A 26,658-nucleotide genomic window follows, 5' to 3' on the forward strand; every position below is an offset into this window, starting at 1 on the left:
TAGTGCAGCTCATCCAGGATGGCACATCAATGCGAGATGTGGCAAGAAGGTTTGCTGTGTCTGTCGGCGTAGTGTCCAGCGCATGGAGGCGCTACCAGGAGACAGGCCAGTACATCAGGAGACGTGGAGGAGGCCGTAGAAGGGCAACAACCCAGCAGCAGGACCGCTACCTCCGCCTTTATGCAAGGAGGAGCACTGTCAGAGCCCTGCAAAATGACCTCCAGCAGGCCACAAATGTGCATGTGTCTGCTCAAACGGTCAGAAACAGACTCCATGAGGGTGGTATGAGGGCCCGACGTCCACAGGTGGGAGTCGTGCTTACAGCCCAACACTGTGCAGGATGTTTGGCATTTGCCAGAGAACACCAAGTTTGGCAAATTCGCCACTGGCGCCCTGTGCTCTTCACAGATGAAAGCAGGTTCACAATGAGCACATGTGACAGACGTGACAGTCTGGAGACGCCGTGGAGAACGTTCTGCTGCCTGCAACATCCTCCAGCATGACCGGTTTGGCAGTGGGTCAGTCATGGTGTGGGGTGGCATTTCTTTGGGGGGCCGCACAGCCCTCCACGTGCTCGCCAGAAGTAGCCTGACTGCCATTAGGTACCGAGATGAGATCCTCAGACCCCTTGTGAGACCATATGCTGGTGTGGTTGGCCCTGGGTTCCTCCTAATGCAAGACAATGCTAGACCTCATGTGGCTGGAGTGTGTCAGCAGTTCCTGCAAGAGGAAGGCATTGATGCTATGGACTGGCCCGCCCGTTACCCAGACCTGAATCCAATTGAGCACATCTGGGACATCATGTCTCGCTCCATCCACCAACGCAACATTGCACCACAGACTATCCAGGAGTTGGCGGATGCTTTAGTCCAGGTCTGGGAGGAGATCCCTCAGGAGACCATCCGTCACTTCATCAGGAGCATGCCCAGGAGTTGTAGGGAGGTCATACAGGCACGTGGAGGCTACACACACTACTGAGCCTCATGTTGACTTGTTTTAAGGACATTACATCAAAGTTGGATCAGCCTGTAGTGTGGTTTTCCACTTGTGTGTGACTCCAAATCCAGACCTCTATGGGTTGATACATTTGATTTCCATTGATAATTTTTGTGTGATTTTGTTGTCAGCACATTCAACTATGTAAAGAAAAAAGTATTTAATAAGAATATTTCATTCATTCAGATCTAGGATGTGTTATTTTAGTGTTCCCTTTATTTTTTTGAGCAGTGTAGTTGTTGCCAATTGATTGGAACGCTATACTTCATTTTGATATAAAGTTCACAAAAGGCAGCAAAAATATGTCTGTGGAATATCTGTTTTGAGAGGTACAGTACCTCCAGTATAATTTTGTAGCTCCCAAGGGCTGTTGCGGTGACCATATTACCGCCACTGGCAGTCATGACTCATGACCGCAGTAGAATTTCATGTGACTGTTGAGAGTCACAGTAATCTCCTTTAATGCACTCTGGACATGCATTGGTAGTACCCAACTCGCTCACAACCATCAGGTCACCAATGGCCTGGTACTCAGGGCTCTATTGTCCCTCTAACCACTCTGACATCAACGCAAATGCGTTCAAAAATCACATCAAAACCGTATTGTGCTTTTAAAACTTACCTCACTGTGAATGATCAATTCGAAGAAAGAAGCAGGTTGAGACCGTGGAAAACATGGTCATTGAGGATGTTGTTTCAAAGCCTAACATACCGAAATGGACCGATCTTTCTAAGGTGATCTTTAATTCAAAACCCCATATGCATTTTAGAGCTTATGCATAGGCCTATGAGCCCAAGCCCGAAAAAAAAAACTGAATTCAAATAATGATTGTGCAGTTATATAATACATAGCCTACTGCGTTTTACGCATTTAAGATGTATTTGGTAGATAATTGGTCTAGCAGCCTATACTACAAAATTAAATACCTTCTAGTAATCACCTTTGAGTATGGACTGTATTATTATGCATACTGGATGGACTGGTTACCTTATGCTACACTCCAAACGTTCTATCCATGAGTCTGGGGGAAAACATTTAGGCCTAGGCAATGCTGTTGGTTCATCGATTATGCAGGGTGGCTAAGCCTACAAATATAGTACATTTTTATTTGATTTTGAATAGCCTAGGGTGTTTTTTATATTTCCATAATGAATAGGCTGACATTACTTTTAGCTACAGAATATATCTCACCACCATGCATTTCCATCTCCTCCTCTCTCTCCTTCATTCCTTTCACCAGCACTCAGCGGCAGGGACTGGGAGACTAGTCAGGATCAAGGGAAAGATGAACGGGGCAAAGTACAGAGAGACGCCTGATGAAAACCTGCTCCAGAGCACTCAGGAACTCAGACTGGGGCGAAGGTTCACCTTCCAAAAGGACAATGACCCTAAGCACACAGCCAAGACAATGCAGGAGCGGCTTCAGGACAAGTCTCTGAATGTCCTTGAGTGGCTCAGCCAGAGCCCGGACTTAAACCCGATCTAACATCTCTGGAGAGACCTGAAAACAGCTGTGCAGCGATGCTCCCCATCCAGCTTGACAGATCTTGAGAGAATCTGCAGAGAATGGGAGAAACTCCCCAAATACAAGCTTGTAGCGTCATACCCAAAAAGACTCGAGGGTGTAATCGCTGCCAATGGTGCTTCAACAAAGTACTGAGTAAAGGGTCTGAATACTTATGTAAATATGATAATTCAGTTGTTTATTTTGAATACATTTGAAAACAATGCTTTGTCATTATGGGGTATTGTGTGTAGATTGATGTGAGAAAAAAAAACAATTTCATCCATTTTAGAATAAGGCTGTAACGTAACAAAAAGTGGAATAAGTCAAGGGGTCTGAATACTTTCACAGTGCACTGTATAAGACCTGTTCAAATTATCACTTTAACGCTCAACATCGCCACTTCATATGCACACTCGCTCCGAAATGGGAAAAATATCCTTTCTGTTTTATTCAGCTAAGTTCAATTATATTCTTCTTACTATAAAATCCTATAATATAAAATAATGGAATGGGACTTAAAAGCATTTCTTGTCTACAAAATGAACAAGCCTACAGCCTATAGCCAGATAACATACTCATATTAAATTGTCTGTCTGTAATGGTGTGCCCCAGGGCTCTGTACTTTGTCCCCTCTTATTCACTATTTCTATAATTAATTTAGACAAAAATTTGAAAAATGAGTAACTTCACTTTTATGCTGATGATACTGTTATTTATTGTTGTGCCTCGTCTCTCACAAAAGCTTTCCAGAACTTGCAAACTACTTTTTATACAGTTCAACATACCATACCAACATACTAAACTAATGGTGTAAAGCAAGAAATAGATCTGTGAAACTTTCACCTATTACTACCTGTCAGGGCAATGAAATTGAGAGTGTAACCTCATATAAATATGTTGGAATTTTAATTGATTATGGCCTCTCTTTTAAATTGCATATTCAACAACTTGCAAAAAAAATTAAGCTGAAGTTGGGATTTTATTTTAGGAATAAGGCCTATTTTTCTTTTGAAGCCAGGAGGCTACATTTATGCCTTTACTAGACTATGGGGATATTTTATATATGAATGCTTCCAAGACGCATTGAGATTTATTTAAACTGCAAAACACTTACGCACCACTGCACTTTATATACCAGGGCTGGCTGGCCTTCTCTAGTCACTCATAGGCTCAGTCACTGGTATACTTTTATTTACAAAGCCATTTTGGGTTTAATACCATTTTATTTGGGCATTTTTATTGTTCAGAAATGTGGTGGGTACTCTCTTCGTTCGCAGGACTTTATCCTGCTAACTGTTAGAAATGTCCGAACTGAATTTGGTAAAAGGGCTTTTATGTACTCTGCGCCATCTGCTTGGAACGCCTTACAAAATACTTTTAAATCACTGATGAAGGATTTTGAGACTGATTCCCTGACCTGTCAATGTTTTTAATTTTCTGTTTTATGATTTTGCTCTTGTAAATTCTATGGTTTTTACTAGATTACTTGTAGTCTTTCATGTTGTCTGTCTGTATTTGTGTAATGACTTGGTGCTGCCTATCTTGGCCAGGATGCTCTTGAAAAAGAGATTTCAAATCTCAATGAGCCCTTCCTGGTTAAATAAAGGTTAAATAAATAAATATTCTCAACTCATATTCTGTTCTTCTGAAAACAAATTATCTTCATATCATGTTTCTTTAGACCTGCCTAAAATAAATAATGGATTTATTGTGATTGTGTATATTAAAATTGATTTATTTTACGTTTTTTAAATGTAGATGTTCCAAAGGCGTGCATCAGCGGCTTATATGCGTGGAGGCCTGGAGATGCTAAACATGTTTATGTTAATTAACTGTCAATTACCATGAGACCGGCTGACAAAATATCATGACCGCCACAGCCCTAGCTCCTGCCCAGCTTTGCTGGTGTCCAGAGGGCTACTGCTCAGTCCTCCATTCTGGATGGACATACTGCTAGAGGTCACTCTCCTCTGCCAGACCTGTAGAAGACTCCACCATGATTTTAAGGGAAGCCAGTCGTGTTACTACATCTTCTTCTCCTTCAGCGTCAGTGAAGTCGAAGCCAGTGTACCCCTGCTCCTCCACACAATAGCTGATAAACCTGAACACACAGACAGTGTTGAGTGAGCTAAAAACATTTATTAAATAATCCAAACCCACTTACAGTCATGTGTACATACATGTTACGTATGGGTGGCCTTGGGAATCAAACCCACAATCCTGGCATTGAAAGCACCATGCTCTACCAACTGAGCCATACATATAGCAACTATAACTAGGAGTTGTCCTGGGTTCTTTAATCAACTTTGGTATGTAAGAAAAGAGAAGAGAGCACCAATATGTGTATGTGGCGGTGGAGGTTTCCAAAAGGGTTCTGCAGCTGCTCCCATGGAAGAACCCTTTTTGGTGTAAGCAGAACAATTTTGTGATCCATGTATAACCCTCTACATGGAACCCAAAAGAGTTCTGCCTGGAACCAAAAGGGTTCTACCTGGAACCAAAAGGAGCTCTAAAAAGTGTTCTCCTATGGAGACAGCCGAAGAACCCTTTTTGGTTCTAGATAGCACCTTTGTTTCCTAAGAGTGTCGTGGGAAAGAAATGAGAGAGGGTGGCCCTTGTGTGTGGTGACTTGCTGACGCCAGCACAGCGTGATGATTTGATCACAATTTATGGCATTGTCCGGGTTTGGATGGCCGTATGTTTGCATATCACAGGAGTGAAACACACCGCCGCCATTGGCTTTTTCCGGGGCGGGACCTTCCCATGGAGCCCTGGGGATTACTGACAAAGGTGTGAAGACTGATGGAATTTGACAAAATGAATGTTACTGTGAATTAATTTGTCATGTTTCAATTGTTTCAAGAGTTCATAAAGAGCTGTGAATGTTGATATTCCTGATTGTACTGTACATGTTACGGATTCATTTTTCCCCCAGAGTTGCTGTGCTAAAGTGTTGGCCGGGAGCCGGTCAGTTCAAAGTGGGAGCAGCCCAGATTGTGCGCTCCTATTATTGTGTTGATTAGACGAGAGAAATGTGTGTGAATTGTTATGCTTTTGTTTAATTGTTTTGGCAAAGCAGAGTGATGGAAATTAAACAGTGAGGGTTATTGAAGTGGAGTTCTGTCCTGGTTAGGACAAAAAAAGTGTTGCTTCGTTCAGGGAGTCATTGTAAAACAATGTCATACTTTGTATGCCATAGTAGTGTATTTGTTATGCTTAATAATGCTCTATCTTTTTAAATGTAAGACTTCTGGTGTGTACTCTTTGATAATTGTATTCTTATTGCATAACTGTAATTGTTACGAATTCCTTGCTGGTGACCGTTGCAACCCTGAGCTGCACACTCCAAATCCCCATCCCCCATGACCGGAGCCTGAGAGTCTAGGGGGTACCATAAACCTCTCTTAAACTCTCCCTGACCCTGATAGGTTTCTAGGGAGGTTACTAGGGGGCCGGACATCCGCCAATCCTTATGACTATACAGGACACACAATATGTACGGTAGTCCTCATATTTCAGAGTAATATTTTCCTTAATTATTCTTTGATGTAATGGTCTAATGGTACATTTTATTTACACTACACATAGCCTGTGCTTGGGTTCTAACTTTACATCTCTGCGCTAAGCTTGACTCAATGCTGGAACTTCGATCGCTAGAATTAGCTCATAGTATCTGGACATTGTTAATTGCATAACAGTTATCTTAGACACGTGTAATTATAGTTAATGGGACAGGTGATGCAAGACTAGCTTTCTTGCTAGACTTGCCAGAGATGCTTAAGGCCTATTGCATTTATTCACGTGATTATGGAGTTAGATTGAATTATTATATTACAATCATATTCCTCCTACACTAATTGTCATCCTCAGTAGTCAGAGTGGATTCATACCATTCTACAGAGGATAGTTAACATTCTCCTCATGTTAACTTTCCTTGGCCCTTGGGAGAACAAAGGTCTTACCGCTCCCAAGTTGGGTCCTTGTTGAGGATAACAGGGTTTCCCACCACTATCAGCAGGGCCTTGGCTCTGGTCATGGCCACATTGAATCTCTGTAGAGAAGAGAGGACATGGTGGGGTCAGCTGACAGTTGCACAGAAAGACGGGACATACAGTACCAGTCAAAAGTTTGGACACACCTACTCATTCCAGGGTTTTTCTTTATTTCTACTATTTTCTGCATTGTAGAATAATAGTGAAGATGTCAAAACTACAAAATAACACATAAGGAATCATGTAGTAACCATCAAAATATATTTTACATGTGAGATTTTATATGTCAGCCAATCAGTTGTGTTGTGACAATGTAGGGTGGTATACAGAAGATAGCCCTATTTGGTAAAAGACCAAGTCCATATTATGGCAAGAACAGCTCAAATAAGCAAAGAGAAACAACAGTCCATCATTACTTTAAGACACGAAGGTCAGTCAATACGGAACATTTCAAGAACTTTGAAAGAGCAATCGCAAAAAACATCAAGCGCTATGATGAAATTGGCTCTCATGAAGACCGCCACAGGAAAGGAAGACCCAGAGTTACCTCTGCTGCAGAGCATAAGTTCATAAGTTTACCCTCGGGAATTGCAGCCCTAATAAATGCTTCAGAGTTCAAGTAACAGACATGTCAACATCAACTGTTCAGAGAAGACTGTGTGAATCAGACCTTCATGGTCAAATTTCTGCAAAGAAACCACTACTAAAGGACACCAATAAGAAGAGACCTGCTGGAGCCAAGAAACATTAGCAATGGACATTAGACTGGTGGAAATCTGTCCTTTGGTCTGGTGAGTCCAAATTTGGGATTTTTGGTTCCAACCGCTGTGTCTTTGTGAGATGCAGAGTCGATGAACGGATGATCTCCGCATGTGTAGTTCCCACCGTGAAGCATGGAGGAGGAGGTGTGATGGTGCTTTGCTGGTGACACTGTCAGTGATTTACTTAGAATTCAAGGCACACTTAACCAGCATGGCTACCACAGCATTCTGCAGCGACACGCCAACCAATCTGGTTTGAGCATAGTGGGACTATCATTTGTTTCTCAACAGGACAATGACTGTCCGTGTTATTAGTGCTACGAGAACGAACTCTCTGATCTGGGGCAATGATCGGCTCAAACATGAACGGCTTCAGTAGGTTTATTGTCTCCCTAAGTAAAGTTATTTCATCCTCTGCCATAAACTCATTCTCAGACTCGTAGCTACTCTCTATAAATTCAGCAATTTTTTGGAGTTCCAAAATGTTCTCTCCTGCCAGTGATGTAAAAATGGTGATTTACAGTTGCAGTTAGCTGGCGTTCTAAATCTTAGTGTTTCACTGCAGGACATAGTGAAAAGCTAATACTTTCTCTTGGGTCTAGTACACAGAAAATTAGCCAGTGTTAAATCAACACTGAGAGTGTTCAATTTAACACTGGTCCAGTATCTATATGGGTCCACACTTTTCAGTGTTAAATTAACATATTGCTAATTGTAAAGCATTATTTGCATATTTCCCAGAGTGCCTTGCCTTTCAAGTGAATTGTAGAGTTACCACCTATGACTGTATTTGTTGCATTCATCCATTTTCATTCCTGTTGCATTCCCCAAGTAAGATCCTAAGCAAATATGTTATCATTAAAATGGAATTCTTTAAGACAATACATGTATTTCATAAGGCCTTACGTTGAGAGCCTAGTTTTTACCCTGATATAGTGGCCTGAAATTCATGGTTTACAAGCCACATCAGGCCTGCAAGTCACATTATGCTGGCTTGCAAAGTAATGTGTCATTCCTATTGGAATCCAGCCAGAGTGGGGATATCTAACATTTTGAATATTTATTCACCCGCAACCTGCATTCAGAATGACTGCCAGAGTTGGGAAGAGTAAGAAATGAGACTACGTAAAAGCATCTAAACTGGAATTACCTTTTCAGTAACGGGTGTAAATAGTCCAAATAACATATTGGATTAGTTGAGAAGAATGTATGTTTTTTATATTTGAGTAGCATAAGATTAATTAATCAGTCAATATACATGCAACACATAAATATTGAAACAAAATTGTATAAAAATCAACCTGCAATAGAGCATGCTGGGAAATATGATAATGATGCACTATTACACTATTATTTATGCATACACACAATGTACACATGCGGACACAAAACGCACGCATGTGGGCGCACACAGACATCATATAGAGCAAGAGTGAGCAAAAGGTAAGTGCTGGGAAAGACCTTCTCGTTAGTGAGGAAGCCAATGTTAAAGTCTTGGTCCATCTTGACGTAGTTGATGCTGCTGCGGACGGTAGAGACCATGATGATCTTTCTCTCCTGTCCCTGGAACTCCTCCACTGAACCCACCTGAAACAACAACAACATGCTTCATCAACAGTTTAAGCTTCAATATGTAACTTTTTGGGTGACCCGACCAAAGTCACATAGAAATGTAAGTTATAGATATGTCCTTCTCATTGAAAGAACGTCTAAGAAGCTGTAGATCTGTTCTATGTGCGCTATTTCTTTGCTTCCCGTTCTTAACTTTAGTTTTTAGCTTCAAACAGTTGAAAATACAATATTTTAGGTTATTGAAAATATATTTCACAGCGGATTAGATGGTACAATGTGTTTTGTCACATAAACTGAAATTAGGTGAACAATTTGAATTTTAGCAACCAGGAAATGGCGGAGCGATTTCTGCATATTGCACCTTTAACGCCTCATCTAAACAAAGGCCTCAGGTTGTAAGACTGATGTATAACACAGGACTCACCTTGAGCTCCTTGATGTCCTTCCATTGACTCAACTCTTTGACAAAATTCAGAGCATTTTGGATTTTCTCAACCTGATAAAAACAGCAGATTAATTTATGCAAAACTCCTGCACATCAGGTATAGTTAATGATGGGTGCTTTAACTCCATGGATGACGTCTCACCTGTTTCCTATAGGGAGCGATGATGCCAATGTCTTTAGGGGACAGTTTGGGCAGGCCCTTCTTGCCCTGGGTCTTCATCAACTTGGTGAGGTAGTCCACCAGGACCTCAATCTCTGACACGTTGAAGAAGGACGGACTGTTGCCTTCTCTCTCATCCTTTCCCAACACTCCATGGAATATCAGTGGGAACCCCTACACAGAAGGACCACAGGACTGCAAACAATACTGGAGACATTTCCACCACCCACACAATCACAACTTAACCCATGATTAAGATTCAGCTTTCTGCAACATGGCCACTCATATTTTACCTTTTAAATATTCATTAAGAAATCAGGAGAAACAGCAGTCCACATAGACCTGTTGCTGCATGTTTGAGAAAGAGGGAGATGTTTTTTTTATTTTTTTTTATTTTTTTAAATATGCTGCTACTAATGTTAAATGGGGACTCAGGAATAGCTCTGTGGTCAGAGGGGAGCAGCCATGCCTCAGACAGACAGACAGGCACGCGCTGACATTGTAATTACTGAGCTGCCTGAGGAGAAGAGACCCTGGAGAGGTGCAACAACACTAACTCACACACCTAACAAACCTCAAATCGGAATAATGTTCAGTGGGCACTGAACGGGAAGAAAACGTTTGAATCAGAGATGGTGCTAGCAGAACCTGTACAAAAATAACACTTGTCACACCTCCTTGGGCAGATGCTCCCAGTTGCAGTAGGTTTCACGATCCCACTGGTCTGCAAACACCTGCAGCTCCTTCTCATAGAAGAGCTCATTGGGAATCTTCAGAATAGCAGGGTGGGACCTGGGGAGGAAGAGAAGAGACGAAAGGAAGAGGGTAAAGGAAATAGTTAAGGTAGATGAGCTCAGAACTATCTAATCAAACGATGTTACAAAAGAGCAACACTGGAAAGAACAGGATGGAAGAAATCCCAGAGCCCAGACCTGTAGTTGCGAAGGAGCTTGGTCACAAAGCGACTGTCAAAGTGTCCAAATTCTCCATCCTTCTGATACAGTGGGTTGTCTTTCATCAGTCTCTCTAGCAAAGAAATCCCTGGGATACACAAAAGTTAATCTTATAGTCATAAGAGAAAGAAGAATCCATTTCTTCCCAGTACGGGGCGTTCGATATGCGCACAAGCTTGTGTGTGTGACCCCCAAAAATTCTGGGCCTAATCATAGAATGACATATAGAACCCCTATTAATTCAATAGGATCTCTGTTGGCGTAGTCGTAAAGATCTGTCATATAACTTATAAAATGTATTACCTTTCATTTAGGGATAAACACAACCAGTCATAATGGTTTAATCTGACTGTTAAACAATCACTTCAAAGGGCTCCTTTACTAGGCTACCCGTGCACGTTCATCCTCTAGCAACATATTTCCAGCCTCCAAACAGTGGTGAATGGAAAGGGACATCTGTTACACAGAAAAGTGTAATGACATTTGGCGAATGTCATTAGGGCAGAATTTATGCGTCAATGTCTCAGTGTCGGCCCCTCATCTCTGCCTTGACAAAATGTCAGTGTTCTCGTCGAACGACATCACATTTTGGAGCGTAGGTTCTCTCACCCGTTTTCAAGTTCTTTTTTTCATGCAGTAATGATAAAAAGTGGTGTAATAGCCTAGTCTTCTTTTAATTATTGTGATAGGTTCATGTTTTACCAGTATGGCGTACCGCCACTATTTATTTTGCTGGGACACCGCACCAGACCGCACCGCCTTACTTTCACCCCCGCTTATAGTACATTGAGCTTGCTGATATTCCAGCTATGAGACATGACAGAAATGGGGATTGTTTATTGAATATAGTCATTGGGTATGCTTCATTGATTGCGCATTAGAGCCTACCCATTCCATACTGCATGGCCAGGGGGGATCGTAAGATGGGTCCTAGCTGCTGAGGGTCTCCAGCCAATACCAGCTGGCCCTCCTCTGGATGGAGCAGGCCTGTGGATACAAGAGGCAGCCATTGGCTACTGGATAGTAGCAAGCCAATATGGTCATGTTCACTAGGGCCAAAACGGGATGAAGCATTTTGAAATATAGTGAAATAGACGAGGTGCAACAGGAGTTTATCCAATACGATGACAGATTTTTGTTATCTGTTACAGAACGTTTTGCTGAGTTGTTCCCTACTGACCACAAGCCAGGCCTATGGTGTACAATCTAATATAGGGCTCACACATTGAACAGAGCCCTCCCTGGTATTATCTATCTCACCTGCGATCCCAATGATGCTCTCTGGCTCCACTGCTTGACCCGACTCATCAATGAACACATGGGTGAAGTGACCGACTGGGATGCCGCCAGACACAAGCCTAGGAAAGGAACACCAACACACAGTGGTTAAACAGAGAGACTTCATCAGGAAAAAGGATATATTTTGTGTAAAACTGTAATAATCTGTAAGCACAATGTAACAACTTTAGTAATTGCACACTGCAAATCGGTTCTTACAGCAGTATAAAACCATTCAGCCTTTCTACTGTAAAAATGAGCCGTACCGCCCTGCTGTCACCAGTGTGGTGATGATGACCTTGTAGCCCATCAAAACCTCCTTTGTGGGAAACACAAAGCTGTCCTGGCTCGCGTCCCAGTTACAATGTTTCTGGAATGCCGACGAACACGGAGAGGGAGAGTCATTGGAAAGGACACACAGTGAAATGTCAGTGAGTATAAAAATCTGTTGAGACTTGTATTCTCAATGTATTTTATTTGTTTAACCTTTTTTCACCATGCAAGTGGCCTACAACCTCATGTAATATGTGTGAACCTCACCAGGAGATTTTGGGGCACCGTGCTGAGGGGTCTGCTGCTGGCATAGAGACGGTAGACACAGTGAGGGTCCATGTGACCCAGCAGCCTCTCACACAACAGGTCTGATGCACTATTAGATGGGGCACATGCCAGAATGTGGCACAGAGGATCCACTCTGTTCAGCTGAAAACACAGGCATAACGTTTAACACTAGAACCGCCAGGATGGTCAATCTGACCGTTTTCAAACTTCAATAAAAACCTTGAACCCACCTGTCCCTGACTTTTCCTAAATATGTATATATTACACTGTAGCAGTACTTTGAGAAAACTAAACTCAGCAAAAAAAGAAACGTCCCTTTTTCAGGAACCCATCTTTCAAAGATAATTCGTAAAAATCCAAATAACTTCATAGATTTAAAGGGATTAAACACTGTTTCCCATGCTTGTTCAATGAACCATAATCAATTTATGAACATGCACCTGTGGAACGGTCGTTAAGACACCAACAGCTTACAGACGGTAGGCAGTTATGAAAACTTAGGACACTAAAGAAGCCTTTCTACTGACTCTGAAAAACACTCAAAGAAAGATGCCCAGAGTCCCTGCTCATCTGCGTGAACGTGCCTTAGGCATGCTGCAAGGAGACATCAAGACTACAGATGTGGCCAGGGTAATAAATTGCAATGTCTGTACTGTGAGACGCCTAAGACAGATCTACAGGGAGACAGAACGGACAGCTGATCGTCCTCGCAGTGGCAGACCACGTGTAACAACAACTGCACAGGATCGGTACATCCGAACATCACACCTGCGGGACAGGTAAGGGATGGCAACAACAACTGCCTGAGTTACACCAGGAACTCACAATCCCTCCATCAGTGCTCAGACTGTCCGCAATAGGCTGAGAGAGGCTGGACTGAGGGCTTGTAGGCCTGTTGTAAGGCATGTCCTCACCAGACATCACCGGCAACAACGTCACCTATGGGCACAAACCCACCGTCGCTGGCCCAGACAGGACTGGCAAAAAGTGCTCTTCTCAGATGAGTCGCGGTTGTGTCTCACCAGGGGTGATGGTCGGATTTGCTTTTATAGTCAAAGGAATGAGTGTTACACCGAAGCCTGTACTCTGGAGCGGGATCGACTTGGAGGAGGAGGGTCCGTCATGGTCTGGGGCGTGTGTCACAGCATCATCGGAATGAGCTTGTTGTCATTGCAGGCGATCTCAACGCTGTGCGTTACAGGGAAGACATCCATCCTCCCTCATGTGGTACCATTCCTGCAGGCTGACATCCTGACTCTAGCATGACAATGCCACCAGCCATACTGCTCGTTCTGTGCGTGATTTCCTGCAAGACAGGAATGTCAGTGTTCTGCCATGGCCAGCGAAGAGCCCGGATCTCAATCCCAATGAGCACTTCTCGGACCTGTTGGATCGGAGGGTGAGGGCTAGGGCCATTCCCCCCAGAAATGTCCGGGAACTTGCAGGTGCCTTGGTGGAAGAGTGGGGTAACATCTCACAGCAAGAACTGGCAAATCTGGGCAGTCCATGAGGAGGAGATGCACGGCAGTACTTAATGCAGCTGGTGTCCACACCAGATACTGACTGTTACTTTTGATTTTGACCCCCTTTTGTTCAGGGACACATTATTCAATTTCTGTTAGTCACATGTCTGAGGAACTTGTTCAGTTTATGTCTCAGTTGTTGAATCTTGTTCAATCTTATTCAATCAAATATTTACACATGTTAAGTTTGCTGAAAATAAACACAGTTGACAGTGAGAGGACGTTTCCTTTTTTGCTGAGTTAATAATAAAATACAAAAACTTTGAGCATTTCTACCTCAAAGTGACCATACGCATATTTAACAGTAGAATAGCCAGCCTCCACAAGTAACAATAGCCGCCAGCCGAATAAATCCATTTAAAATACACAGTCACAAAGACAACATTAATATTTTGTTTAGGAAGGTCATAAAAAACATGATACTAAGACAATTTTTTAAAAATATATTTTTTTGTATTTATCTGCGCTTAGTAGCCAAGGCTATTAGGCTGCACCATGCCAATTAAATCAAACAAATGTTATTAGTCACATACGCAGAATAAAACAGATGTAGACCTTACTGTGAAATGCATACTTACCAGCCATTAACCAACAATGCAATATTTAAAAAAACATTTAGTAAATAAACAAAAGCAAAAAATGAAAGACACAATAAAATAACAAATGAGGCTATATACAGGGGGTACCGGTACCGAGTCAATGTGCGGGGGTATAGGTTATTCGAGGTCATTTGTACATGTAGGTAGAGGTAAAGTGAATATGCATAGATAATAAGCAGCGAGTAGCAGCAGTGTAAAAACAAACGGGGGGGTTACAATCTCATGTTCAGCAGTCTTATGGCTTGGGGGGGAAGAAGCTGTTAAGGAGCCTTTTGGACCTAGACTTGGCACTCCGGTACCGCTTGCCGTGCGGTAGCAGAGAGAACAGTCTATGACTTGGGTGACTGGAGTCTTTGACAATTTTTTGGGCCTTCCTCTGACACCGCCTAGTATATAGGTCCTGGATGGCAGGAACCTTGGCTACAGTGATGTACTGGGCCATACACACTACGGTCGATGCCGAGCAGTTGCCATACCAGGCGGTGATGCAACCGGTCAGGATGCTCTCAATGGTGCAGCTGTAGAACGTTTTGAGGATCTGTGGAACCATGCCAAGGGGGAAAAGGCATTGTCGGGCCCTCTTCACAACTTTCTTGGTGTGTTTGGACCATGATAGTTTGTTGGTGATGTGGACACCAAGGAACTTGAAACCTTCGACCCGCTGCACTACAGCCACGTCGATGTGAATGGGGGTGTGTTCAGCCCTCCTTTTCCTGTAATCCATGATCATCTCCTTTGTCTTGCTCACGTTGAGGGAGAGGTTGTTGTCCTTGCACCACACTGCCAGGTGTCTGACCTCCTCTCTATAGGCTGTCTCATCGTTTTCTGTGATCTGGTCTACAGTTGTGCTTGGCCACACAGTTGTGGGTGAACAGGGAGTACAGGGGGGACTAAGCATGCACCCCTGAGGGTGTTGAGGATGAGCGTGGCCGATGTGTTGTTGCCTACCCTTACCACCTGGGGGCGGCCGTCAGGAAGTCCAGGTTCTAGTTGCAGAGGGAGGTGTTCAGTCCCAAGGTCCTTAGCTTAGTCATGAGCTTTGTGGGCACTATGGTGTTGAACGCTGAGCTGTAGTCAATGAACAGCATTCTCACATAGGTGTTCCTTTTGTCCAGATGGGAAAGGGCAGTGTGGAGTGTGATTGAGATTGCGTCATGTGTGGGGCGGTATGCAAATTGGAGTGGTCTAGGGTTTCCGGGATGATGGTTTTGATGTGAGCCGTGACCAGCCTTTCAAAGCACTCCATGGCTACTGACGTGAGTGCTACAGGGCGGTAGTCATTTAGGCAGGTTACCTTCGCTTTCTTGGGCACAGGGACTATGGTGGTCTGCTTGAAACATGTAGGTATTACAGACTCGGTCAGGGAGAGGATGAAAATGACAGGTAAGCAACAAGGCACTGCATCTCAATGCCCTGGGGAGTCACTACAGACACCCTGGTTCGATTCCAGGCTGTATCACAACCGGCCGTGATTGTGAGTCCCATAGGTTGGCGCACAATTGGCCCAGGTCCGGGTTTGGCCGTAATTGTAAATAAGAATTTGACTTGCCTAGTTAAATAAAGGTAAAAAAAAAAAAACAGGCTACAGAGAGCATGATCACACAGTCGTCCAGAACAGCTGGTGCTCTCATGCATGCTTCAATGTTGCTTGCCTCAATGCGAGTATAAAAGGCCCTTCTGGCAGGTTTGCGTCACTGGGCAGCTCGCAGCTGGCTTTCCCTTTGTCGTCTGTAATAGTTTTCAAGCCCTGCCACATCCGACAAGTGTCAGAGTCGGTGTTACTCAATATTACTCCTGTATAGACGCTTTGCCTGTTTGATGGTTCGTCTGAGGGCATAGCAGGATTTCTTGTAAGTGTACGGATTATTCCTGCTCCTTGAAAGCGGCAGCTCTAGCCTTTAGCTCGGTGCAGATGTTGCCTGTAATCAATGTCTTCTGGTTGGGATATTTGGTCACTGTGGGGATGACATCGTCAATGCACTTATTGATGAAGCCGGTGACTGAGGTGGTATACTCCTCAATGCCATTGGATGAATACCGGAACATGTTCTAGTCTGTGCTAGCAAAACAGTCCTGTAGCGTAGCATCCGTGTCATCTGACCACCCCCACCCCTCGTCTTACCGGACGTAGCCATTCTGTCCTGCCGATGCACGGAAATCCCAGCCAACGGTATATTATCCATGTCGTCGTTTAGCCACGACTCGGTGAAACAAAAGATATTACAGTTTTTAATGTCCCGTTGGTAGGATAGTCTCAAACGGAGCTCATCCAGTTTATTCTCCAGTGATTGCAAGTTGTGCAATATAACAGATGGTAGAGGCAGGTTGCACACTAATCAACAAATTATCACAAGGCCCCCTGATCTGCAACCTCTGTATCTCCTTATTTTCTTCATGTGAATGACGGGGATTTGGGCCTTGTCCGGTAGCAACATTATATCCTTTGATCAGACTCATTAAAGAAAACATCTTTGTCCAGTTCGAGGTGAGTGTTCACTGTTCTGATATCCAGAGGCTCTGTTCGGTCATAAGAGACGGTAGAATCAACATTATGTACAAAATAGGTTACAAACAATGTGAGAGAAAAAAAACACAAAATAGCACAATTGGTTAGGAGGCCGTAAAACGGCAGCCTTCCCCTCCAGCGCCATTCTTTAAAAATGTACATGTAGCAGACATCACATGCTTATAATTCCCTGCCCTACCACACAGAGTATATCAAACATTAGGAACACCTTCCTAATATTGAGTTGCACTCCCCCCTTTTGCCCTCAGAACAGCCTCAATTTGTCGGGGCATGGACTCTACAAGGTGTCGAAAGCATTCCATAGGGATTCTGGTCCAGTTTGACTCCAATGTTTCCCACAGTTGTGCCAAATTGGCTGGATGTCCTTTGAATGGTGGACCATTCTTGATACACACGGGAAACTGTTGAGTGTGAAAAACCAAGCAGCGTTGCAGTTCTTGACACAAACCGATGCGCCTGGCACCTACTACCATACCCTGTTCAAAGGCACTTAAATGTTTTTGCCTTACCCATTCACCCTCAATAAGGGATCATAACTTTCACCTGGATTTACTTGGTCAGTCTACATCATAGAAAGAGCAGGTGTTCTTAATGTTTTGTATATTCAGTGTGTATTTTACAGTAAGAATATAATGGAATATAACAGAATAAAATATAAATTATGTTTTCCAAATGACTATCGCTGATTGTCGCCAGTAACTCACATGTGGAACACGTGGAGCCACGATAATTATAGGAAATAGTTATGTTTTGAAAAAGAGCCCATCAACAACAAAGAAATTGAGAGCTTATTGGCAAAACCAGGTTAATTAAAAACCTTACAATCTGCTCTTTCCAATAGGGTATAGCAAATCAAAACCTCTGGCCTACATGGACCTTTGTAGGATGATTCGACCCATCAGTCAATGGAATTTTGTCTTTAGGCTACATCTATTATTATACTGCACATGTGAACATTTTTCAATATAGTTTAGGTGTAGTTTGGATGGACCATTAGCTGGGCAGGCGACTCTTGTCAGGCGACAGTCAGAAAATACACTATTGTCTTATTTTAGTATTTACAGTCTATGCGCTTCTGGATCAATAAATACATTTTCAAACTTATTACAATTTACATTTAGTGTCCTGAGGTTTCTTATGGCATATTTTAACATAGTAAATGCATTCGTTTTGCAATTGATAATGTGTAATGGAATATTTACACAATTGAAAGATCAACAGTCAGAATGAATTCCAGCACCGTGAGTTTAAGACAGGTTTGGGGGGGGGGTACATATTGTTTTTATGTAGTGCTATGTTATGCTATTTACATATAATGTTACATACGGTATATAGAATATGAGCGCTCCACTGCCCCATCAAAGCGAGTGAAGACGAAATGGTACATCAAATATTAAGACACATCATAGAACATGTATGCAATATGTCATACTTTATTTTTCTGTGATGGGGGAGTTTATACCTGGTTCATGGCTTCAACTAGAGTGATAGTCTTGCCGGTCCCTGGAGGTCCAAACACCAGGTAAGGAGCAGGCTTGGAGGCCCCAGACACGATGCGTTGGATGGCTGCATGTTGTTCCGGGTTGTTCTCCAGCTGACGATTAAACATGCTGGAGAAATGTGGAGGAAACATTGGACCATTGTTACTACAATGTCATATCATATGTGTCAACCTGTATTCTCCAATCAAAAATATGTTTAAAAAGAAGATGCTGGAGACAGAAGGAGATAACGATCACTTGCCAGGCTTATCTGCTGTCATCAACTGTTTCCACTCAAACTGTTTGATCCGGAATAGGAAAATATGTTTTTGCATGTCAAGTACACACTGAAACCGAAGAAATGGAGCCACTAAACTACAAGAAGGTATGTGATGTAGAAACTAGATATGTGCCCCGCCTACTTGACACAGACAGAGCTGCCAGTTGGATCCTTTATTTGAATAAAACTCCTTGGGGAAATGTCTTGCTATCTTGTGATAAGCGTGGGACTTTTTAGGCTAACAAAAGGCAGACCATCCAGATTTCAAACTCATTAATGAGGTCTAGTCACTGACATGAAACCGAGAGGCCGGAAGGGAACAAAATTAGAAATATGAGAGGAGCCATTCACAATCTACGTTTTGAAATGTCATGGCGACACTCCTTACAAAATGGCATTATATAATGGGAATCACACCAACGCTTCTGTCTGTGACCTTCCTCTGAGAGAGATATTCATTCCTTCACATCTACAGTTTGTCATTTGGTATGAAATGTCATTGAAACACTTTAGATGAAGTTGCTCTCGTACTTGTGTAGCGACACTGTAATTACCGCAGATACATCATCGTAATTGGTTTGTGATTCCATACTAATGGAGTTGAACGGTTCTTGCGATTACATGAGTGTATAATGACACAACCATCAACCCACAACAACAGAGCAAAGCCAGTGTGAGTGTTTTGCTATTGGCTGGAAGGGGGGAATCCAGACCTGAGTTTGGGCATGAGGGTAGTCCGGACTCCAGAGCCCGATGGGAAGAGCACCTCGTCCATCTGGTGCTTCTCTGCCAGGTCCACCGCCCGGTGCTGCAGCTTCAAGGGGAAACGATTGATGGTGAACTCCACGTCAAACCTTGTGTTACTGATGAAGCTCTGCACCAGCCTGAGAGGAAGGGAGGGGGTTGGAAAGTATCCTACAGATGGCCATTGCATTGCAACATTATGGGTGGCCTCTCGCTTACCTCTTTGAGAAGCCCAGCTTGACTCTTTCTAGCTCCACTCTATGAACGTAGCCTGTATACACTGTGATGGGTTGGACCTTGTCCTCAGACTTGGCCACCTTCAGGCAGTCTCCCCTAAGGACAGATGGCCTATTCTCTGCCACACCCGGGACCTGGTGAATATCATGGAGAAAGCCACTCAGCATACTTATGGTTAGAGTGATATTTAGAGTCAGTGATCGTACCCATTAATTTGGGGTTGAGTTATATCACTGGATCTAAACAAAACAGAGCACGAGATGGGAACTCATTACACAACTTTGAGGTAAAAAAAAAAAAAAGAAGACTGTCAATTTAGTTCAGGAATGAACTATCACTTTAAGTCATCATAGTCCTCTCTGATCATTGTCCTCTCTCTCTCTCTCTCTCTCTCCACACCTGCATTGCTTGCTGTTTGGGGTTTTAGGCTGGGTTTCTGTATAGCACTTTGTGACATCAGCTGATGTAAGAAGGGCTTTATAAATAAATGCGATTGATTGATTGACGACTGCAGGCATACAGTACATTATGGCCTTTTGCCTTTTCTTACATGTAGAACCAGGAGTCTTCTGTTGTCCCTATCCTGAGTCATGGTTTGGTGATGGAGGTCATATTTCTTGATGTCCACCTCCATCTGGATCTCCTCCAGGTGCAGCAGGAGGTGGAAGCGATGGTGGTAGTTCCTCATCTTCAGGGGGCATTTAAGGAGGTTTCTGGGAAGAACATAGACAGAGACAAGACAGAATTGTCAATGAGAATGACCTTCAAGTACAGGAGCTATCAGTCCGGGGAGGATGGGGTCTAGGCAGTTATTGATCTCAGCAGGCAGGCAGGCAGCACACTGACCTCACCGATGAGAGCTTCTGTCTGGCTGTAGGTGAGAGGTACTCAGAGTCCTCCAGTCTCTGTTTAGCCAGGTCCTTCAGATAAAAGGGATACTTATAGTCTCTGAGTTTCACTAGCATTTTCAGAGGCTGGACAACAGATCTGCCGTGACAAATGAGAACGATGAAATGTAACGTTTGACTATAAGGAATATCATTATCAAGCCACATAAACAATGTGAAAAGAAAGCTCATTAGAATTAGAACAAAGTATGTACAGTATACGACTATTGATGAAAATGGGTAAACAAATGGGTAAACATCACTTTTGTCTTACTGTACCTTTCAGGGGGCTCTCCCTCAACTATCACCGTGTCCACAGGCTTGTATGGCACCACTTGACAAGGCTTGAAGGGAGCGAAAGGCCCCAGCTCCACAGCTAAGTGAGTCCTGGCTGATGCCTCCATCTCCCTCACTATGCAGAAGGGCTTAGAAGAGCCTGGAGGGTCTGACTCCGTGCAGAACTCAAAGTACATGGTGGCAGGGAAATGGCCATAATGATGCAGCCAATAGTGAACCTCTACATCATAGCTTTCCCCTGTGAAAAACAACACAACACATACAGTGGGGGTAAAAAAGTATTTGATCCCCTGCTGATTTTGTACATTTGCCCACTGACAAAGAAATTATCAGCCTATAATTTTAATGGTAGGTTTATTTGAACAGTGAGAGACAGAATAACAACAAAAAAATCCAGAAAAAAGCATGTCAACAATGTTATAAATTGATTTGCATTTTAATGAGGGAAATACGTATTTGACCCCCTCTCAATCAGAAAGATTTCTGGCTCCCAGGTGTTTTTTATACAGGTAACGAGCTGAGACTAGGAGCACACTCTTAAAGGGAGTGCTTCTAATCTCAGCTTGTTACCTGTATTAAAGACACCTGTCCACAGAAGCAATCAATCAATCAGATTCCAAACTCTCCACCATGGCCAAGACCAAAGAACTCTCCAAGGATGTCAGGGACACGATTGTAGACCTACACAAGGCTGGAATGGGCTACAAGACCATCGCCAAGCAGCTTGGTGAGAAGGTGACAACAATTGGTGCGATTTTTCGCAAATGGAAGAAACACAAAAGAACTGTCAATCTCCCTCGGCCTGGGGCTCCATGCAAGATCTCACCTCGTGGAGTTGCAATGATCATGAGAATGGTGAGGAACTACACGGGAGGATCTTGTCAATGATCTCAAGGCAGCTGGAACCATAGTCACCAAGAAAACAATTGGTAACACACTACGCCGTGAAGGACTGAAATCCTGCAGCGTCCGCAAGATCCCCCTGCTCAAGAAAGCACATATACATGCCCGTCTGAAGTTTGCCAATGATCATCTGAATGATTGAGGGTAACTGGGTGAAAGTGTTGTGGTCAGATGAGACCAAAATGGAGCTCTTTGGCATCAACTCAACTAGCCGTGTTTGGAGGAGGAATGCTGACTATGACCCCAAGAACACCACCCCCTCCGTCAAACATTATGCTTTGGGGGTGTTTTTCTGCTAAGGGGACAGGACAACTTCACCGCATGGACGGGGCCATGTACCGTCAAATCTTGGGTGAGAACCTCCTTCCCTCAGCCAGGGCATTGAAAATGGGTCGTGGATGGGTATTCCAGCATGACAATGACCCAAAACACACGGCCAAGGCAACAAAGGAGTGGCTCAAGAAGAAGCACATTAAGGTCCTGGAGTGGCCTAGCCAGTCTGCAGACCTTAATCCCATAGAAAATCTGTGGAGGGAGCTGAAGGTTCGAGTTGCCAAACGTCAGCCTCGAAACCTTAATGACTTGGAGAAGTTCTGCAAAGAGGAGTGGGACAAAATCCCTCCTGAGATGTGTGCAAACCTGGTGGCCAACTACAAGAAACGTCTGACCTCTGTGATTACCAACAAGGGTTTTGCCACCAAGTATTTAGTCATGTTTTGCAGAGGGGTCAAATACTTATTTCCCTCATTAAAATGCAAATCAATTTATAACATTTTTGACATGCGTTTTTCTGGATTTTTTTGTTGTTATTCTGTCTCTCACTGTTCAAATAAACCTACCATTAAAATTATAGACGGAACATTTCTTTGTCAGTGGGCAAACGTACAAAATCAGCAGGGGATCAAATACTTTTTTCCCTCACTGTACCCAGGCAGGGTTTAGAGAGAGGGTGTGAGGGCAAACTCACTAGAAGTTCATTTATTTTAAGGTGTTCATTTGTTTGCAAAGCCTAATGAATTCAGACAACTTTGACAGTGCATTGAGACAGATGGTGCTCGACTTTTTTTCACCTGGACATAGGAAGAGCGGACAGGCCCGAGTCACTCTTCTCTCGTCCATCAGTGTAAAACAGCGGATCCTGTGCAGAGCTGTGTAATAGGTGAAATACACACAGCTCGCTCCGTTGTTAGAAATATAGAACTTGACTGCAAACGTTTCCTGCAGGCGCTCCACGCTGAACGTGACTTTACCATTGGTCATCTCAGGATCTGAAGTGATCTCAATGCCGCCCTTGTCAGAGGTCAACTCTGCCCTGAGAGAGAGAGAGAGAGAGAGAGAGAGAGAGAGAGAGAGAGAGAGAGAGATAAGAGAGGGAGAGAGAGGGGAGGACATACCAGTCAAACCACAGAAGATTATCATCTACATGATCCCCATACAATCTAGATAGGACATGGACCAACTGCTGCAACTAATCTAATGGCTATCTTGTTGTCACATCTGACTGGTCACTAACCAGTCTTATACAGTAGGAGCTCACACAATATCTTACCTGTTCACCTTTAGGCTTTGGAGGATTTCTTTAGCGAGCCTCTTCTTGGGTGTCAACACAGTGTCGACAGGGGTAGCGGAAGAGGATGTGAGAGGAGAGAAAGGCTCTGGGGCTCCTCCATTTTCCTGAGGTGTGATATTGTCCTGTTGTTGACGTACTGAAGGTCTCCTCCACTGGTCACAGTAGTACACTCGGACCTGTCATACCAGAGACCAGGAAGAAGATATTGTCTAGGGCGGTGGTTCCCAAACCTTTAATTGTCCCGTACCCCTTCAAACATTCAACCTCCAGCTGCGTACCCCCTCTAGCACCAGGGTCTCAGTCTTAAATTATTTTCTACACACAGTCTGTGCCTGTATTCGGTTTTCATGCTAGTGAGGGCTGAGAATCCACTCTCACATACTGTAGGTATGTGGCTGCAAAGGGCATCAGTGTCTTAACAGCTCGATTAGCCAAGGCAGGATACTCTGAGCACAGCCCAAACCAGAAATCTGGCAGTGGCTTCTGAATAAATTCAATTTTCTCAGAACCACTTGTTGCAATTTCGATGAGGCTCTCTTGTCGGTAAGGCATGCAACAAAAGGGATAACGAATCCAGTTTGTGTCATCCGTTTCAGGAAAGTACCTGTGTAATTGCGCACCCAACTCACTCAGGTGCTTTGCTATATCACATCTGACATTGTCCTTCAGCTTGAGTTAATTTACGCACAAAAAAATCATACAATGATGGAAAGACCTGTGTGTTGTCCTTGTTAATGCAGACAGAGAAGAGCTCCAACTTCTTAATCATAGCCTCAATTCTGTCCCACACATTGAATGTAGTTGCGGAGAGTCCCTGTAATCCTAGATTCAGATCATTCAGGCGAGAAAAAACATCACCCAGACAGGCCAGTCATGTGAGAAACTCCTCATCATGCCAGCCGTCAGACAAGTGAAAATTATGGTCAGTAAACAAAACTTTAAACTCGTCTCTCAATTCAAAAAAACGTGTCAATACTTTGTCCCTTGGTAACCAGCGCACTTCTAAGTATGTTGTAAAAGCGTTACACGGTCGCTGCCCATATCATTGCATAGTTCAGAAAATACACACCAGTTCAGGGGACTTGTTTTAACAAAGTTAACTATTTTCACTGTAGTGTCCAAAACGTATTTTAAGCTGTCCGGCATTACCTTGGCAGCAAGAGCCTCTCGGTGGATACTGCAGTGCACCCAAGTGGCGTCGGGACCAACTGCTTGCACGCGCGTTACCACTCCACTATGTCTCCCTGTCATGGCTTTTGCGCCATCAGTACAGATACCAACACATCTTGACCACCAAAGTCCACTTCATGTCACAACGCTGTCCAGTACTTTAAACATATCCTCTCCTGTTGTCCTGGTTTCCAGTAGTTTGCAGAAGAGCATCTCTTCCTTAATTGACCCCCCATAAACGTAACGGACATATACCAGGAGCTGTGCCAGGCCCGCCACGTCAGTTGACTCATCCAGCTGTAACGCATATAATTCAGTGGCTTGTATGCGAAGCAGTAATTGTTTCAAAACAACTCCTGTCATGTCGCTGATGCGTCGTGAAACAGTGCTGTTTGATGAAGGCATTGTCTGTATAATTTTTTGGCCTTTTCCCCCAGCAATGTCCCAGCCATATCCACGGCAGCCGGAATAATTAAGTACTCCACAATAGTATGGGGCTTGCCTGTCCTAGCCACTCAGTAGCTCACCATATAAGATGCTTATAGCCCATTCTAATTAATGGTATCTGTTGCTTTTATACACGTCTTACTACGCAAAAGTCGTCTTAACTCTCGCTCATAAAACTCCCATGGCTTATTTTTCACATTGGCATGCTTTGTTTCTAAAAGTCTTCGCAAGAGTGAAGGTTTCATTGAGTTGTGCGATAGTACTTTTGCACTGTGGCTGAGGAAAGGCACAACTACCAATATAAGTGAACCTCATATCAATGTAGTTCTCATCATATTTCCACCTTTTCGATGGTCCAGCGTCCCTGTCTGTTGTTTGGTGCTTTCCCGGGTAAGAGGGCAGTAGCTCATTGGCTGCATCAGATTCACAACTGTCCGTGTCCATGCTAGCTGGGATAACAACTGTAGAATTACTGATACTAGCATTGGATGTGCTCGTGGAAGCAGAACAACTTGTGTCGTGGACAGGTGCAGGTACTACCAGTAAAGCTGTGATGTGTCTCTATGGCGCGGGCCTTACTTTTTTGCACCATTTATCTGCAAAAGGAATGAGCAGCAGCTACGTTTGGCTACGTACCAACCGTTAGTGGAATTCCCGCGAGAGAGTAACGGTTAATGTGATTGGATGTTAATTATTTGACGAGGCTTCCTGTATTTGACATTGTGTTTTTATTTCACTGAACACTAGATGGTTTAATTTTATTTTTGGCAGTTAAACGAGGCTACTCAAGCGAGAGAGAAAAAACACACCCAAATGTTGGAAAATATAAATGGACTGTTTGAAAATGTGAATTAAAATATTTTTATTTTAAATGTGAATCACATTTTTATTTGGCGTACCCCAGTTTGGGAATACCTGGTCTAGGGCATATCCACAAGGGTGTAAAGGGGATATTGAGCTCTATGTATTACCTGACAAGCACATAGCCCATATGCTGATCAATCATCTGTTTCACTTGTCTTCCCTTTGGCCAAACATTGAGTTGTGCCTTAGTTTGAAGCTGAGCCTCACATCAAGAACATAATAACTACACTAGAATAGAGCTGATCAGGGTTGGAAAGTGCAATAAGGTATTATTACCTGGGGTTTGACATTAAAGTATAATTTCCCCTGTCGTATGCGGACTTTGTTGAATTTCAGCAGGGCATATAGAACGTTGGAAAAGTGGGGGTCTTTCATTCCTTCCCTGAAAAACAAAACCATGTAGTCATATGTCAGCTGTCTGACTGAAGCATACCGTGTACTATTAGGCCGTCTATGACTGGTCAGGTGTCACAGTTAGTTAGCCTTTGAAAACCAATCCTTATCATTACCTGCATTTGAATTCTAAATTGTAAATGTCACGAAGTTCTTTTCTATCCGACATAGTCGATTTCCTCTCTCCGAGGAATTCTATGAAGTCCAATCCGGATTCGAGCGAGTCCATGAGCGACGGCATGTTGCAACGTAACAACGATTGATAGTGTTTTGAATAATGATTGTATTGCAGACAGTGGAAACAAATTAAATGTATTGGCTATGGTCAAAATGGCAACCCCCTATTCGCTTTTCGGCGCCGTGTGTTCACGTGTGCATACAGTAAATACTGTTTCAGCGTTTCAGGGACATATCTGCAAAGTGCTTACTGAGCGCAGGAACGAAAAGTAGTTTGAAACCAAACTTTCACAGAATATGAACGTGTAAATTATGTAGTGTTCATATTAAATC

The 26,658-nt window shown here is 43.4% G+C and overlaps 1 protein-coding gene across 2 annotated transcripts; it reads right to left on the reverse strand.

Moving 5' to 3' along the window:
- Positions 1-4,151: 4,151 nt before the first annotated feature.
- On the reverse strand, positions 4,152-26,532 carry mov10a (Mov10 RISC complex RNA helicase a). Of its 2 annotated transcripts, none has more exons than XM_036983253.1 (21): positions 26,265-26,532; positions 26,032-26,137; positions 23,254-23,450; positions 22,775-23,016; positions 20,784-21,039; positions 20,469-20,537; positions 20,168-20,330; positions 19,600-19,751; positions 19,350-19,520; positions 18,338-18,485; positions 12,206-12,367; positions 11,932-12,035; positions 11,648-11,745; positions 11,276-11,374; positions 10,367-10,475; positions 10,109-10,226; positions 9,417-9,608; positions 9,254-9,325; positions 8,719-8,844; positions 6,467-6,555; positions 4,152-4,605 (listed from the first exon to the last, which is right to left on the reverse strand). In XM_036983253.1, exons 1-21 carry the CDS (start codon positions 26,387-26,389, stop codon positions 4,458-4,460), a joined length of 2,946 nt encoding a protein of 981 aa, XP_036839148.1. In that variant the 5' UTR covers positions 26,390-26,532; the 3' UTR covers positions 4,152-4,457. The 2 variants fall into 2 exon arrangements, with proteins under 2 accessions (XP_036839148.1, XP_021464943.2); XM_021609268.2 differs by having other exon boundaries at positions 20,464-20,604.
- Positions 26,533-26,658: the final 126 nt, after the last annotated feature.

The sequence above is a fragment of the Oncorhynchus mykiss genome, chromosome 7 (assembly GCF_013265735.2).
Source record: "Oncorhynchus mykiss isolate Arlee chromosome 7, USDA_OmykA_1.1, whole genome shotgun sequence".
Taxonomy (NCBI): domain Eukaryota; kingdom Metazoa; phylum Chordata; class Actinopteri; order Salmoniformes; family Salmonidae; genus Oncorhynchus; species Oncorhynchus mykiss.